The following is a 17,377-nucleotide window of genomic DNA, read 5'->3' as shown; positions in this document are numbered from 1 at the left end:
AAGTGCTTAGGATTTATAAAACTTGAAATACAAAATAAGGATAATCAGTGCTGTTTACATGGCCTCAGTGGTCCTTTAAACCACTTAAATGAAAAAATGTAAATGTATGACATTTCCCCCTTTTTAAATTCAAATTACGTGCATCATATCAAATCCGTTTTTACCTTCTTTGTTTTTAAAGCCAAAATACACCCAAACATCTGGCTTGAAATGTGATGGAGCCGGGCCAATTTTCTCTGTCTCCTCCATGTTTTGTTTATGAATGACTCATCGAAGTATCCCTCTGACTGAAATGCTTGTGACACAAAGCAGCGGGCATCAACACATCCGCAGCGACATCTGCTAACTGGAAGCTGTATTCCACTTGTTTTTGGCGGATGTGCACCAACCGTTTATGTGTTTTATTTATTCCTTTTTTTAAATTAAGAATCGATACTTCGCGTCAAGAATCGATGCAGTAGATCACAACAATTAGAATTGCGATGCATCGTCATGACTAGGGATGCACGATATTGGGATTTTGGCCGATATCCGATATGCCGATATTTTAAAACTCATGTAGCCGATAACCGATATCAATACTGATGTTAAAGCTGGAAAAAATAAGTAGTCATTGAAAATAGCAGTTTTGTTATCCATTTCTGACACTTTGAAAAATAATATACTCAAATATATTTTCATATGCTGATATCAAATACATTTTTAAAAACGCGGTATCGATCTATTTTACTTTCAAAATCTTGTGAAATTTCATAGTTCTGTTACAAACTCTTGTGATATTTTGCAAATTATTGTGAGATTTTGTTAGTAAAATAGATCGATACCGCGTCAATATATCAACATATAAAAATATGGCAAAATGTCGTGAATTTTCGGGGGATTTCGTAGCATAACGATGACATATAGCAATATTTCATTAGTAAAAGAGATTGATATGGTGTTTTTAAATGGCAATATATCAGCATATGAAGATATTGGGATATTTTAATGTATCAATATTTTTTCCCTCGTCTTTAGAAGTTTTTAAGTTTGTAAAAAAGAAGTTTTTGAGTTTTTTTTTTTTTTTTTTTTTAGACTTTAGAAACTCAGAAGCTGATCAAATATCGGGTTAAATATCGGTGGGGTGGCCGATGTCCGATATTCAGTTTTAAGGCGTGAGGGGCGCATCCCTAGTCATGACGATTGTTTTGCAAACGCCTAGACCCTATACAACCCCACCATGGACTGTTCTCCCTTATGCTTCGAAGCATCCGATGCAGGTCCTGCAGATTCCAGAACAGCTTCTTCCCCATTGCAATTAGACTGCTGAATGTTGTATAAAATGGGGTTTAAAAAAAAATATTTTTTAAAAAGCGCTGAATGTTGGAAACTGTAAATCATATTGCCATGTTTACATTTTATTACTGCTGCACTTTAGAAATGGAAATGTCTTGAACGTACTGAACTGAACGAACGAGTCTGTTTAAGTCTAAAGGAGGACAATCACGAACTAGCTGTAGGTCTAGATACGGCCGAGGCGGTGAAGAAGTGAAAAAACACAAGCAGCATGTTTGTGTGACAACGGAGGGATATGAGGGTGAAAAAGAGCGGGGATCCAGGTGGAAAAGGACACCTCGCTCTTCTAGTTGGTCCAACTTCACAAGTCGTTTTCCACAATGGCGGTCATGCAAACCAAACAAGCCAGTAGGGTTCCAAACATGAAATACGCATAGTGTAGAGCGGATGTAGATTTGACCAATCAGAGGCCTCCTGTCTGCAGTCATTTACAATTTGGGAGAGGTGCAGCAGAGTGTCTGGGGAAGGGGCATCTTTACTTTCACTGCGCCACACACAGACGACTTGGTTTCTGAGTTTAAACAAGCCTAAGATTTTAGTCCATTTTCATATAACTTTTAATGGAAATGTAGAAAATGTTTTCATCATCATAAGGATCTACTTTAATCAGTGAGATATAAAGATGGACAAACAGTGTAAAATGTCTGCAACATGCCGAGAAAAGTTTACAACCTCTGACAGCTTAGTCTGCTGTAGACTTCAGCTCTGCTAAAACAGCTGGTTGATGTTGACAAGAGAAGAAAAACTGTTCCATGTGTGCAAGCTGGTGGGTACTGTATGTGCATACCTGTCCCCAGAGGTCAGCCTGGTGGAGAGACAACCACCAAATCTCTGTCAAGCATGATTGAACAGGATGTGGTAAGTGGAACGATGGCTCCAGGGATGCAAACACACCAACACGCAAACACACACCTGAGGACAGCCTCTTTGTGTGTCTTCGTCTGTGTAACACTGCGAGTTGCACTCGATGGTGCAACTTTACACCCTCGGTGGGACCACGACAAGATGACAGATGAGTCTGACTGCAGGAATCATTACTGCAACTGCCGACAGCAGCACGTGTGTCAAACTCCACACAACTTTTCAGGGATTACCCCGTCCCATGTTTCAAATGGCCGGTCCGAACCCATCATCACCCACATCAATCAAGGCATTACTTGGACACACGTTATTAAACACCACTGTCCCCCCCCCCTCCCAGCGTGTCATGTGCCTTGTTGTCATGGTGAAGAGTCTGGTCTCATGAACAACTTCATCTGAGCTTAAACTGAGCTGCTTCAACACAGTGATTTCTATTGGAGATTTGACTCTCCATTATGCCAAATAATGAACTAGTAGTCTTTGAGATGTACACAACCACAGCAAGCAAGGAAATATAAAAAAATATATATGAAACAATTATGTATATATTTAACTAAAGAACATTTGCTCAATCAGACCATCGTGAGCAGAGATTTATTTTACCAGCTGAGTGTTTCCGTTTTAACCAAATTCAAACAAGGACAATATTTTGCTCAAATGAGGCACAAAACTGACCGAGGGCATGTTTTTCATTGCTGTAAGTAAATTCTATTAGTGCAAGTGACTGTATCAGGCTGTGAGTCATACCAAAACACTTGTGCTGCAACATAATCATAGTTGCTCAGCAGAGTATCAGCTAGAGAGTGGAAAGCCTGGGGTGCACATTTATAAAGCTGGCTGTGCACTCAAGCTCAGGCTCAAGAAGATACATCCAGTTTATTTTTATAGAAAAATGTGCTAAATAAAGAAAGTTACACTTGTATAGAAACCAGTCATTCAACATCTTCCTCAAAAGCAAAAAAAACAAAACATTTACTGATCAGAAATGAGGTTTCGTCCATCTTTTAAAGTTATAGGGAAGTCATATTCAATTTTCAAATCATTCTGACTTAAACATGTATATAAATGTACTCTTTATCAGACCATATTGTCCCAAAAGTCAGAAAATTTCTATTTTTAAAATCTGTGGGGTTTTTTTTTTTATTTTATTCAGGCCAGTTAATTCTACGTCAGCCTGAACACCTAAATTTGTCCAATCATATATCAATGGTCATCTGTCAATCAATTTTTTTTCGGTCATAGCATCTTGATTCATATGTCGCAGCTAAAATACGCAACGGTTGAAATGAGAATCCTTTCCTTTCCCATTGAGTTGCGTCCCAGTGTTCACGGGGATGGACGTCTGTGTCTTCAGCAGGCGTAGAGCTAACAGAACTGGCAGCGTTGCGAGGCAAGGGCTCAAACATGTACGGCTGGAAGCCTTCTACACCAAACCAAGCTTCTGCCGCCCTGGCGTCCTCTTCCACAACATCTTCGTCCCCGCTTTCCTCCTCTAAATAAAAAATGATGGAGGAGACTCATCCACGACCTCCGACACTAAACTCTCCTCCTCTTGCATGTTTCCTCTGTCCATAGCGTTCCTTGACAGCGTAGTTTCTAAGTCACCAATTTAGTGCTACTTGGTCCCAATGGAATTTCACATTGGGAACCTACTACCACTAACTTGCTAACTGGTTAGCAAGATGCTTCCAAGACACCGGCCACAACCAAACTTGCTTGCGAACATTCCGCCACAACAATCCCGCCCCTTGATAATCAACCAATCACAATCACTTTATTCACTTGTGTAAAGTCGGGCACCACTCGAAAGAGTTCGGAAATTCAACGGGTGGAACAGCAGCTTCCCTACGACTTTAAGCATGGAGTTCCACAGGGTTCTGTTCTTGGTCCTTTTATAGTTATGCTTTATATCATATTTTACAATCGATAAATTTCGTTCGTAATCAGCATTGTTGATGATGTTCAGCTCTTTGTCGTTTCTAAATTAGATTTGGTTTATTTCTAAAATGCCATCTTCTAACACATTTCTTTAAGGAATATTCTAACAAATGCTTAACATTAATGAATGCAAGTTCATCCAAAGCTTCAATAAAATTTCTGTGCTGAATAACTCCAACCCAGATTGAGTAGATGGCTTCAACTCCTACATAAAACTATTAAAGCTAAAGCAAGTTTTAGAGTTTCTACACTCCAGTTAACAAATAATGGATTAATAAATTAGTTGGTGATTATTTCAGTAAGCGTTTAATGACGATTAATCCAATCGTTTAATTCCTAGACGCAGCACAACACAGGTAGCCTCGTGAGACCATCCTGATCTTGCGAGCTTTCAAGGTTTCACTCGCAGATCAGTCTGGACACTCTCCGTTAAAGAACATTTGGAGCCGTTCACCAAACGAACGTCCAATCAGCATTGGCTTTGAGGCGGGTTGAGGTGTGACGCAACGAGAAGCGCGACAGTTCAGTCTAGAGAACATGGTGGCTTCGGTCGATGAAACTATTGTTAGCGTGGCTATCGAGCAAGTTTTATCGGATGTTTTTGCTCTTTTCCCGACTGGTTTCGGCAAGAGTAGCCTGGCTTGTGGTTGTGTTTTCGTCGTCGCTCTGTTAGTACGTCATATGATTCGTTGATCTGGTTGGTTTATTTGGCCCGTCTATCACCAATATAGGCCAATCAGCTAACCAGTATTTTTGCCCCTTCCCAAAATTACTTCAACGGAAGTTTTCCAGATGGATATGCGGAGAAAATCCATCTGGCAGAGTCAGGTTACAACAAAGGTGCTGGCCTTCCATGACATGGCAATCCAACAGGTCAGGCCAGAACATCATTCTTTTAGAAAAAACACACAGGAGGCCAATGCTAACTGAATGAATCCAGGATCTGCACAGCCTTGTTGGAAAAATCTACCAAGATAAAGAGCCTTGTACAACCTAAATACACAAACCCAAAGGTAACGCATGGGTGTAGCAGCATCAAGCTGTAGGATCCCTTTATTCAAGAAGAAGGGGATCTGGTCAGAGGATGCATGGATCTAAAAACATGGCCGTTCCATTACTATTAGATAGTGGCAATGACACTAAAGGACTTTCTGCTCCATCATTGTCTTTGCTTTGAGAACAAATTTGTTGTTATCTACTTTTGTGGCAACATTTTCTTCCCAAATATATTCCACAGAGAACGCCAAGTACAGAGCAGTGACCAGGAAGGCTGTCAGTTAGCTGGAAAACAGGCTTTTAAAACTCAAGAGGTGCTGCCATTCCTGGCTACCGCTGCTCAGGCAGCTGTAATGACTTTCTCCCAACTCCTGCCAAACACTGAGTGGGCATCCAGCAAGCACACCGATTGCCTTCGGCCAACCTGGAAACGTCTGCTCTTACCTGCTGCACTCTAACACCACTTAGCGAGAAGCTTCAATGGAGACATGGGTCTGAGCCATACAGCAGAGAGCGGCAACGCTGAGAGCTTCTCAGTGGAGTACTGCTCAAAGATGCGGCGACAGCCTCCACAGCTGGCTGCGTTAATCCACAGCTGAATTATAATAATAAAACATTTATTAAAAAACAGGGACATTTTTTAGACGATTGAGGAAAAACGTACAGTATTTGGAATGGAACAGAAACGTCTTTATCTGATGTTTTAGTAGCTGCATTTTTAATTGCCAATGAGGTTTTTTTATAAAAAAATTTTATGTCAAAGATTACTCAAGGGAAAAAAAGATGTTCCATGTTATAAAAGACTTCCTTTTTTTTTATTCTGTAGCATGCTGTGCCGGTCTTTACTGTCGTGCTGGTTGGTTTGTGAAAACCTGGGAAGAATGGAGGCATCATCAGGAGAAAAATTGATCGGTGGAATATTCCTTTCATGTCATCCGTTATAATTTTAATGCAAACGGACTTTAAGTGAAATATTAAGGATTTACTTTAAAAGATTAGATTATTCAGAACCTATTTTCAGAAAGCATGACAGTATGCAGGGTTCCTACAGCATAAGGCAAGACTTTTTAATGCCAGTTGAAATAAAAATTTAAGACCAAATTCACAAGAAACAAGAAAAACCTGCTTGCGACAACTTAACCCAAAGGTTTATTTCAACATAAACCACTGCACTAATGTTTCAAATTTTGAAAAGCTTTTATCAGGGAACAAAACAAATCAGTTTTAAAGCCACAACATAACCAGTGCTAAGTCTTTTTGCAGCTATTTTTCTTTGTATGGTTTTCTTAGCATGTTTGATTTGGTGATAAGTGGAGGCGTTGCAGAGAAAAGGGTGGAACAAAACTGAGAAATACCGGCTGTTTCTCGGTAACTCCATTTTGACGCTTTGTGTTTCGTGCTTCCCGTGTGACTCCACTGCCTTAATTCCCATCGTTCCGAGCTTGAATCGCTTCTTGCACAAAATCCACTGAGCCTCATGTATGTTCCCTGGTTTTAGCCATGGAGAAAACTCTTGGCTGGAGACAATTTTGGTTACATTTACACTTGCTCATATTTTCCAAACAAAAAGTTAATGGTGCATCTCCCAAATGTCCCGGCCGCAACAACGCTTTTATTGGTTTCGCTATCGGGACGGAACCAATAATGGCGAGCCATTTTTTTTTTTTTTTTTTTATAAAAAGAAAAAATTGTCAATTTTAATGTTTTATTTAGATTACAAAAATAAATCGTAATAAAAATAATCCTATTTATGATCTTTTAAAAATTAAGACCTACGAAAGACTGATTTAAGACATTTTAAAACCAATTAAGGCCTTAATCTTATTTTGAAGAATTCAATGCTTTTTAAGACTTTTTAAGCACCTGCGGGAACCCTGTGTATGATAATTTATCACTGTGGTTTTCTTGAGAAAACTAGTTAATTTTCTCATTATCTAAACATAGCATAAACCGCCGTCATAACGAGATGATTGGTGTGTGTTAAAACTGATTACATCTTTCAATACCACACCAACGTGAGAGGATTTAGAAGTAAAAGTCATGGCAGACTATGTGTTCTTCTGTAAATAATCCAGTACTGTGGTACCTTGACTGAAAAACTATGGGCACCACAGGCATGGATGGACTGGGAATCCAGAAAAATCAAACAGTTTTTTCATAATAACGAAAAAATTGTCTTGTTATCCCAAGAATATTGGGCATATCTTGGGTTTTAAGTGCTTTTTTTTAAGTGTTATTTTCCCAGGTGGTTTGGTTACACAGTAAACAACCTCAAATCTTTGTACTAATTAATAATCGGATAGCAAAAGGTGCCTTAAAGAAGACTTTTTACTAAATTAAACCAGGGAATACTAAAAACTTTTCCACTTGAGTTCTTGATAAGGCATATTGACAGCAGAAAAAGTTTTCTTATCTTAAGTGCAAAATGTGTATAGATTTTTTTTAGTATTTTGTTATAATTGCTGCTCAAGGTGGGTCGCTCTGTCAGCTAAATGCATGTTTTAGAGTCTCTATATTCCAGTTAAAGATTCATTGATTACTAAATTACCAGACAATGATTTTTTATTAATCATGCTTAATCCGATTAATTGTCGGATTAAGCAACCAATCTAAATGAATTCCATTGGTTCGCAGAAGACGAGTGAAAAATATGCATCCAGAATTGATTACAAAGTTCTATGATGATTGTTACAAAACCTAGTTAAGCTGCAAATAGCTAAAGACATTTTTCAGAAAAAATAAAAAGGAGTCACTGCATCCAAGCTGGGATGAGAAACTTTCATTTTTACAAGAAGCTTTATGGTTACTACTTTTTCTCTCTTATCATGTTTACTGGATGTACTTAACAGCCTGACAAATGAACATCAGCAGAGATGCAGGAGAACATCTTACTTCTGTAGCTGTTGGAATATGCAACTATTTTATGGAAGGAAAACATTTGATATGGGCTTCGGCTGCATTTTAAATAAATCTAAACACCCACACAAGCTGACACTCTGATCCAAAACCTCTTAGAGGGCTTTGAAAGATTTTCGCCCCAAAATGAGATCCCTCAGATGCTCCTGGCTGCAGCACACAATGCAAGTATCATCAGCAGCTGAGATCAAAGTCACAGCTTAACCTCACGTCCAGGTTAATGTCGGCCATTCCAGAGTTACATGAGGGGGAGAATCAGGAATCTGTGGAAAACCCAAATTTACCAGGTCTTCCCCTTTACGCAGTGGATTCAAAACCCAGCCTGGGTGAAACTCAGTCATCCTTTATGGTGTTTATTTTTCTGTACCACCGCCATAATGGAGAAAAAACAACAAACAGATTTCCTCCGATATTCAGACAACATCCCTCCAAATCTAATTTCTAGCACCCAGTGCAGCGTAAATTGGATTATGGGTATTGCACACTTCGGTTCCCGCTCTGCAAAGAATTACACGAAGGTTAAACCGAAAACGCGGTGCAGTTTCATGATAATTCAATAAAAATTCTACTCCTTGGAATTATTGACTATGACAGCCTCCTTCAAGATTCTTCTGCAAAGTCTGTTTCAGATGGAGAAAAGGAACTTACCGGAACCCGACTTTTTTTTTACACCCCATTTATGGACTTTTAATCAAAATAATCCTTTTCTGCTTTAGATCAGTAGATTACCAAATTAATTTCGAAAAAAAAAAACAGAAGAAAAGCGCAACGAGAGACAGCATAGCAATACTCAGCTTTTATAGATTTACCCCAAAGTACTAAATGCTCCTTTAGAAAAAGATTAATTTTCCAGATTATCAACTTAAGGAGAATTAAAGCTGAGTTCTTGCAAGATTTGCAAGAGTTGAAATAGAATCGGTAATAATGTGCAAACATCTCAGCATAACAGGAAAACACTGCAAATTACTATTCAGAGTAACTGAAGCAAGTTGATCAGAATTTATCATGACTGCATGAATCTATCCTCCCTTGGTCCGATAGAGAGCGGATATTTTCTATTTACACTTATTTGGATTTTATTGCGATTCTTTTTTTCTCTTTGGGTTTTATTTTGCTGTATAGTATGTGCAGTTTTACGGAGGATTAGGGCCACTGGAAAAAAATAAAAAATAAAATGATTTTTAAATTTTATTTTAGTTTAGTATGGGAGAATTCTCAGAATTCGGACTTTAATCTCAGAATTCAGACTTTAATCTCAGAATTCAGACTTTAATCTCAGAATTCAGACTTTAATCTCAGAATTCAGACTTTAATCTCAGAATTCAGACTTTAATCTCAGAATTCAGACTTTAATCTCAGAATTCAGACTTTAATCTCAGAATTCAGACTTTAATCTCAGAATTCTGACTTTAATCTCAGAATTCTGACTTTAATCTCAGAATTCTGACTTTAATCTCAGAATTCTGACTTTTTTCTCAGAATTCTGACTTTTTTCTCAGAATTCTGACTTTAATCTCAGAATTCTGACTTTAATCTCAGAATTCTGACTTTTTTCTCAGAATTCTGAATTTTTTCTCAGAATTCTGACTTTAATCTCAGAATTCTGACTTTAATCTCAGAATTCTGATTTTTTTTCAGAATTCTGACAGCTAACAAACATGTTAGCATCAAGCCATAGTCATGTCTGTTTTAGAGACTAGCTCTCTTGTTTTAATGACCTTCTGCTCCTCCATTAATGAGGGAACCCCTCGGACACGTAAAAAGTTGCCTAATTCTGTCATTTTCCACCAATGTGTCACTGGCCACCTCAAACAACTCACATCTTTGTCAGGGAAGCTGAGTGCTCCACATCTCTTCCTTCATGGTGCCCATCTACATTAAAATCCAAAATTCTGATTTTAAAGTCCGAATTCTGAGATTAAAGTCCGAATTCTGAGGAAAAAAGTCCGAATTCTAAGAAAAAAGTCAAAATTCTGACTTTTTTCCCATACTAAATTGAAATAAAATTTTAAAATCAGTAAACTTTTTTTTTTTTCCCTGTGGCCCTAATCCTCTTCCGTACAGTTTTAAATGCTACTATACTGAATAGTTTTGGTTCTTTGTATGAAGTTTATTTCAAATCCATTCGAACTTTCAGACTGGTTTAAAGGTATTGTTGAGGATTTTTGCAAATATTTTAGAAGCCCGAGAGCGTGCACGATCCCATTTCTCCTCTTACACGCTCTGTTTAAAAGTTGCTGTTCTCATAGCAATCCCATAATGCTTTGCAAGGAGAGCTCTCCATGCAAAGCATTCTGGGATATATCTGCCTCTTCTGAGGCCTTTCTTTTCCCCTCATGCACTTCGTAGCCATTTCTTCTCGTACGACCCTAGTTTATTTTCAAAGAACCACTGTGAGAAAGGTGAGCTTCAATGACTGTCTGAACCCGTAGCTCACCAAAGACATATGCCTGAACGTGCGCAGAAAAATATAGCTAACGGGGCGGGCACATAGGACGCCCTTACGTAAAAATATCACCAGTATATTTTGACAATTAGGAGGACCATTTATTGAGCTGATCCATCTGGATCTAAAAGATTGTCCTCTAATGTCAGTCACTTGTTTAGATGTGGGTGGGGCTAATTGGCACCAAACTGTCAGGCAATGAAAGCTAGTGGAGCAGTTCTAAAGGTGCAACCCCCTCAAAACGTAAAAAAAAAAACACTTACTCAGATATTTTTTTCATTTTTACAGAATACATGTCAGGTTAAATAATACTACTTATACTTCAGCTATAGTATCAAGGTGTTACTTTATTGTATCTCTTATACTATATCCATTGGTTGTGCTGTTCCTTTTTACATCTCTTTACATGTAATGAAGCAGACTGAAGACTTTATCATCGTCTCCCTTTTATCTCCTCTTTCTTTCATCTTTTCTCCTATTTCCTGTTTTTCCTTTCCTGTTCTACTTACATTGCAGTTTCCATATAATCTGTAATAATCCCTGCATAAATTATAATAAAGCTATGGCGAAAGCCGTACTGCTCCACTTTTGAAAGTAAAATCTGTTGGGCTCCTTTTGGCATCAAGACAATTCTTCTTATTGCCACATCACCAGACAGGACACTGTAAAAAGATAAATAAAAATAAAACATTTTTGAAAAATGCAACGAAAATACAAAGTAGTCGGAGCAAAGAGCCTCAGAGGGGCAGGACTGAGGGAGGGGATGTGCAGTGGAGGTTTAATGAGTCAGGAGGCTGCAGGAAGCATGAGGAAACTGGGATTTACGCCATGAATGGATCATTTTCAAGATCCTTCAAATGGCCTGTATGGGTGGCGTAGGTGTTTAACAGCAAGAACAGTTTGAACCAATCAGGGTCGGAGGTCTCAGAACCTGAGCTCTGTTTCCAGTCTTCGAGAACCTCCATCTTTGTCTCATTTTGTCAGGCGTAAACAAATTGTATCTAGGATGGTTTGAGATGTTAAAAAAAAAAATTTAATAAAGAAAAATTAAATATTAGTAGCAGCAATGATAACACAAAACGTAACTCTCCTGCAGACGTACATCACACTGCATGTGAATTAAAAACGTCAGTGATCAGAGCACGGCTGGATCGAGCCATCTCTGACTTAAAATGTTATTGCCCAAATTGACCATGAAATATGGGAATCTTTTACAATACTCTGGCATTCAGTTCTTTATTACTTAGATCACACCTGCTGTCTCATGACTGAACACTCAGTTTTAAAAGTTATTAAAAACGCTTCTGAAAAGCATTAAGAGCATCAAGAAAAAGGTAAAAATCCCCGGGCAACATTTATAGCGCCTAATTTACTTCTACCTTTGGGCAAATGTGATACTCTAGGTTAATAATGGACAAGTAATTATTTAATTCAGTAGGAGGCATTTAACACATCAGCCAACGATATGAAACAGCTAATGAACAAGTTTAGGAAGCCAAAAACATAAATTCTGTCTTTTTCTTTGCTGGTTTCGGGTCATAATGCTTGTGAGATTAAATATTTCCACATGGCTTCTGTAAACGATGATTTTGAGGTTATTTTTGAGCAGTAAGCTTTGCGGTATCCATGGTTATGTGTTATGAGGACACAAAGTATAGCAAAAAGTTGAGAAAAACCAGCTTGCACTTTTACAGCTCGCACCAAGTCAGATATTTAGCAGTAATACTGGCAATAACTCATTCTTCTAGAGCGGGAGGTCACCAATTAAAATCAGCGGGATCCGAATAAAGTAAAGGACCGGGGAAATTTTTAATTATAATCTCTTACTTTAAACAGCATTTAACACTGAAATAAAATGCAGTTGTTTATGCATCAATGTTATACGCTGAATTTTTAAATTAAAAAAAAAAAGGGTTCAAGGTGCTCATTTTAAGCCTGGATCCAGATTTATTGTTGATTCTGTTCATGGTGGAGAATCCTGCTTCACAGCAGCAGGTTGAGCCAAACATCCTCTAAATGTGCAGGGTCATCTTTGAGCACGCCATTTCACTTTTCTTTCACCAGTTCACCTCAGTTCTTCCAGCAGTCCACACTTTCTCTGCTCTCTTTTTCTCATGGTCTTCTCCTTCTTTCCCATCGCCCGGCTTGCCACAGGTTTGCCTGCTGTGTCTAAAAGTAGCAGCAGCAGCAACCCAGACTGACAGCTCATTGGCTCATTTGGATCACGTGCAGCCTGGAGCCGGACGCTCCCCAGGGCTTTACCGTATTAACAGGAGAAGCGGCGCAAGTGAAATTAGACACTGCCGTCAGAAAAAAGGCGGTAATTTATAAATGTTTTAAATCAGGTGGGTCCGAATACGGACCGCGGTCCCCAAATCCATGACCTCTGATCTAGTTAGGTAAAAATATAACCTTTAAAAATTAAATATAAACAAAGATTTATTATTTATACTGTTTTCTAAAATTCATTATTTAAATACTGTGCAAAGAAAAGCAATAAAGTGTAGAGAATGTGTTGCTTTTTTTTTTACTTAAAAAGTTTAAATTTATTAGTTTAATGAAAGAAAGTAGTTTTAATAGAGGAAATAACCGTTGTTCCGGTTATTTTGCATTTTAAAGTGAAATAATTCATCTTGGTCTTTGTCTTCACTTCATTCCTGAGGATAATTTTACTGCAACAGCCACCATTTAGCCACTCTGAGAAGGATTTAAGACCAGTTAGAGAGACAACTGCTGCAGACTCTGGATGCTTCCCCTTTTTTTTTATATTGTCTTTGATTATTTTATCTTTTCTTTTATTTCTCATGCTATCCATGTAAGGCTTTTTATTTAGCACTTACCTGTTTTACTATGTAGCACTTTGGGATTTGTTTAAATATAAAGTACATTACAAGTCCAAAGTAGTATTATTATTATTATTATCTGCCAAATCAAACATTAAAATAGAAAAAAAAGGGGGGTAACCTTGAAATAGCCCCCCCATAGGCCTTCTTTATATGCAAAAGGTGGATTTAGGGGCAAGTTACACTTTAAATATGCAAGACTGTAGAAGGAAGAAGCAGAAAGCAAAGGGGGAATGTAAGGAGGACCCAGAGGCCCAGCAGAAGGAACGACAGCATGTTCCAGCAGCAAAGTGGCTTATGTGACGTGGTGTCCATCCCCAACACTGAATCAGCAAAGCGTGGAAAGCAATGAGTGCTGACCACCGCAGGGCAGGAGTCTGCTGCGAAGCTCGAACGGAGACGGCTAGATTTCACTTTACACACTTTTACCAATCAGCAGTTCAGACCGGTAGTGGTGCATTAGTATGGGGGATATATTCATGGCATATTTTTGGCCCCTTTGCATCAATTTTAAATGGGAAAAACCAACTGAAGACTTAGACTCAACTTTATTTATCCCTTTGGGATTACTCCTTCCGGAAAATTCTGGTTCCAGTCGCTTATATAGAGTAAAAAGAGTTAAAGCAAGATGCCACTAAAGTTAAAAATACAACAAACAATATAAAAAGAGTGTATATAGTACAAAAAACATAAGTTGTAATGTCCTGGAATATGTTTCCTTTAGGTATAAAAATATCTGTGCAGTAGAGAGCTAAGGGAAGACTACTGGTTAGGTCACCGAGCTTGGATGCCTGAGGGTCTGAGTTATAGCCCCACTCCCACAGACTGCCACTCTGGGTCCCTGAGCAAAGACCCTTAACCCCCAAAACAGTCCCAGGGCGCCACACAATGGCAGCCCAATGCTCCCTAGGGGGACAGCAGTGTCAAGTAACGAAGCACAAATACCTTGTTACTAGGGGTGTAAATAATGATCGTTTTGTACCGATGCATCGATCCAACAGCCGACCATCCGATGCATCGACACGTCGCAAGAGTATTGAATCATGTTTTTCTTTTTCCTCCGGTCTATTTTTATCCATTTGCTCCTGGATGTAATTCCCCTCCCGTGCTGCGGTGGCGCTAAACCTATTTTGCCCTCCTACCTGCAGCGGAGCATCTGTGGAGGGGGCGGGGACGAATGGAGCCGAGGTATTGCATTGAACTCATTGCACTGATTTTGTGCAGTATTGTATTTTTTCATGCAAGGCCTTTCAGAATCTATAATGCAGGGGTATTATTATTTTTCAGTGAATGAGGTTTTAATAGGAATAAGTGGAATGCAACTTCTCTACTTCTGTTACGGAACAAGATGGGTAGCCTGGTCAGCAAGGACCTGAGGAAGAGCGGCTGCTGACGTCACTCTGCTACGCCCGCCGCTCAGAATGCGTTATCGCTTTTCAGTTATGGACAGTTTGCAGGCAGACAACGAAAACGAAAAAGCAATGTCCGCTGTGTTTTCTCTTTGATTATGGCATTATATGTGCATTCTTAAAGAAGAAAATGCAAATAGGATGATTGATTACTAAGTTTATTTATGAGTAAGTAAGTAAGTCATGCAGCCACATTCCTAAAATGAAAACGCATTTGTGAAAATGCGTTTTCATTTTAAATATGATAATGATTTGCTTCTATACTTTTCAGAATTAGTGTTCTATGGGGTAAAGAGAAAAATATGTGTCTCTGCAAATCATCTGGGAGTCTTCAGTGAAATCATAGATTAATAACTATTTAAATAAAACTTATCAAATAATCAATGTATGTAGTTATCAGTGCTTGTAAATATCAAATTTATGCAGAATGTTTATTGATACAAGTAGGTAAAACTGAGTTTTATCCTCAATACCTTTTATCCAGAAATTACGGATGTTTAAATATATGCGTCTATTTGTTAGCAAAGGCTGTAGGAAAGTACAGTTTGTCTTTATTTAGAAAATATGGATGTTTTTCCTGTTAATTTTCCTGTTGGAACAGAGTAGATTAACCCTGAATTTCTGGTGCCAATCCGCTTTCGCCCCCCCCCTGCCTGGCCACCATTATAAGAAAATTCTAGCTACGCCTCTGGGGAAGAGTTTCCTTTCTAGAAATGATGCAAAATGAGAAAAGTCTGCAGGAGTTACAGTTTTTAGGGGAAACAATAAGAGAGCTGTCAAGGGAAGCAAAGACTCACCTAAAGTTGGAGAGAAAGAATGGAAATAAATTAAATTAAAAAAATAAAAACCTCACCTTGTTTGACACACTTGAGCCGAACTGGGTCTCTACTGTGTTTGATCACAGCGTGGACATCCCTGGTGGTCAATCCAGCCACGGGAGTGTCGTTGACTTCCAGCAGCAGGTCCTCCGGGAGGAGTTTACCGCTGTGGCAGACGGATCTGCCCGGGAGGAGCGCGCCGATGACCGGGAACTGTCCGCGCTCCGCGCCGCCCTGCAGCTCCAGCCCCAGCGCCCCCTCCTCATTCCTGCAAAGGAAACTCTCATGGACTCTGTTGGTCCAGTGGTTCTTCCTCTTCTTCAGGCTCTTAGACATGGTGAGTTTACATGAGTGCAGCCGTGCAAGAAAACAACAACAACAAGCAGAAGTTTTCCAGTGGCCGTTTAGCGTCCCCGCGGTGCCACGGTCCACGCAGGAATGCGCCGCGCTTCAGTGGAAAGGCGCAGTTGTTTCCATGTCAGCGCGCAGCAGCTGGATCATCAGGCCGGAGCTGCTCAACTTCAGAGGCGTTCACTGTCATCCGGAAATCTCAGAGACGATAAGAACACGACGCGCTGTCCAATTATCTTAGAGATAAACAAGATAATTGCAAAGCGGTGACATTTTTCCAGGCTTCCATGAACTGATGTTACTAAAAACTATTTATTTTACATTTAATAGATAATCTACTGTAAATGATTATAAATATGCATCCAAAAATATCCGTTACTCTTGAATAGCTTTGAGTTTATTTATATTTTAATCATTGTCTGCTATAATTTGAGCATAAAGTTTAGAGTTAAGAACTTTTAATTAATTAATGATGTTAAAATGACGAAATACCAACTTTAAAATAACAAAAATACCAGGTTACGCTGGCACTTGAATGCAGCATCAAACTCCAACCAACGCAACTAACCCGGATGTCGAGGCTTGGGTAGGAGGAGAGAAGAAAGGGTTTTCCCAAATCCAGATTTCCATTGGAAAAAAGAAAAAAGAAAAAAAGCAAGTAGGAAGTTGGTCCATACTAGCTCAGCTTAAATATGCATTTTCCACACAAACAAATTCCCTTTGTTTCCCCAAATATATATTTAGTCAATTGGGTATTGCAGACATCCCAAGTTATCAAAACTCATTTTAGGAAAATTATGCTTACCCCCCACCCAAAAAATAAAAAATAAAAATCCCCCAAAGCCTCCCAAATTCCAATGATGATCTGCGCTGGAACAGACATGGTTACTGATAGGTCTTTTGGATGTATTTTATTCTTTTTCTTTACAAATTCTATTTTGCTAATTATTCAAAAACAAATTAAAAAATGCTCTAATTTTTACAGATGAATTTAACAGTTTTTCTTGAGTTCTAATTCAAATTTTATTGAAAACCGTAATTTTAACTTAAATTAAGTCAATAATATGTAAAATTCCTAAATTATAAATGTATATTGACCTCATAATATAATTTTTACTGAACCTAATTGAAAATAAATTTCACTTCATGCAGCTCTCTTAATATATTTGAATCCCTTGCCCTGATTATTTCATGCTTTTCTGGGCCCCCATGAAAACACACTGGCCCCCTCCTGGCCCCCTGGTACATTTGGTCTAGATCCGCCACTGTTCCTCCCCTTCACTAGACATGGATATACTTTAGTATATTGTGCTGTAAAATTACTCCTATATTTTTGTTTTTTCAACCTCTGCCGTTTCACAGGATGCACAGCTTTGAGTGGTGCCTGCCAGAGAGGAACCCCAAACTTATTGGGCTGATCCAATCAGCTTTCCAATAACCAGTCGCCTGGAACGCTGGTTGAAC

The 17,377-nt window shown here is 38.7% G+C and overlaps 1 protein-coding gene across 1 annotated transcript in view; it reads right to left on the bottom strand.

The window, feature by feature from the left end:
- Positions 1–16,076, bottom strand: part of LOC119781002 (membrane-associated guanylate kinase, WW and PDZ domain-containing protein 2-like) — a 195,755-nt gene extending 179,679 nt beyond the window's left edge. Inside the window, exon 1 of the mRNA XM_038281288.1 lies at positions 15,598–16,076. Within this exon, the coding sequence (XP_038137216.1) occupies positions 15,598–15,898 (301 nt within the window). The 5' untranslated portion in view covers positions 15,899–16,076. The remainder of the gene's footprint in view (positions 1–15,597) is intronic.
- Positions 16,077–17,377: the final 1,301 nt, after the last annotated feature.

This window comes from Cyprinodon tularosa, unplaced genomic scaffold (genome assembly GCF_016077235.1).
Source record: "Cyprinodon tularosa strain WSP-4 unplaced genomic scaffold, ASM1607723v1 ctg17, whole genome shotgun sequence".
Classification (NCBI taxonomy): Eukaryota; Metazoa; Chordata; class Actinopteri; order Cyprinodontiformes; family Cyprinodontidae; genus Cyprinodon; species Cyprinodon tularosa.
The sequence above is the reverse complement of the archived record's forward strand: the minus strand, read 5'-3'. Positions and strand labels throughout refer to the sequence as shown.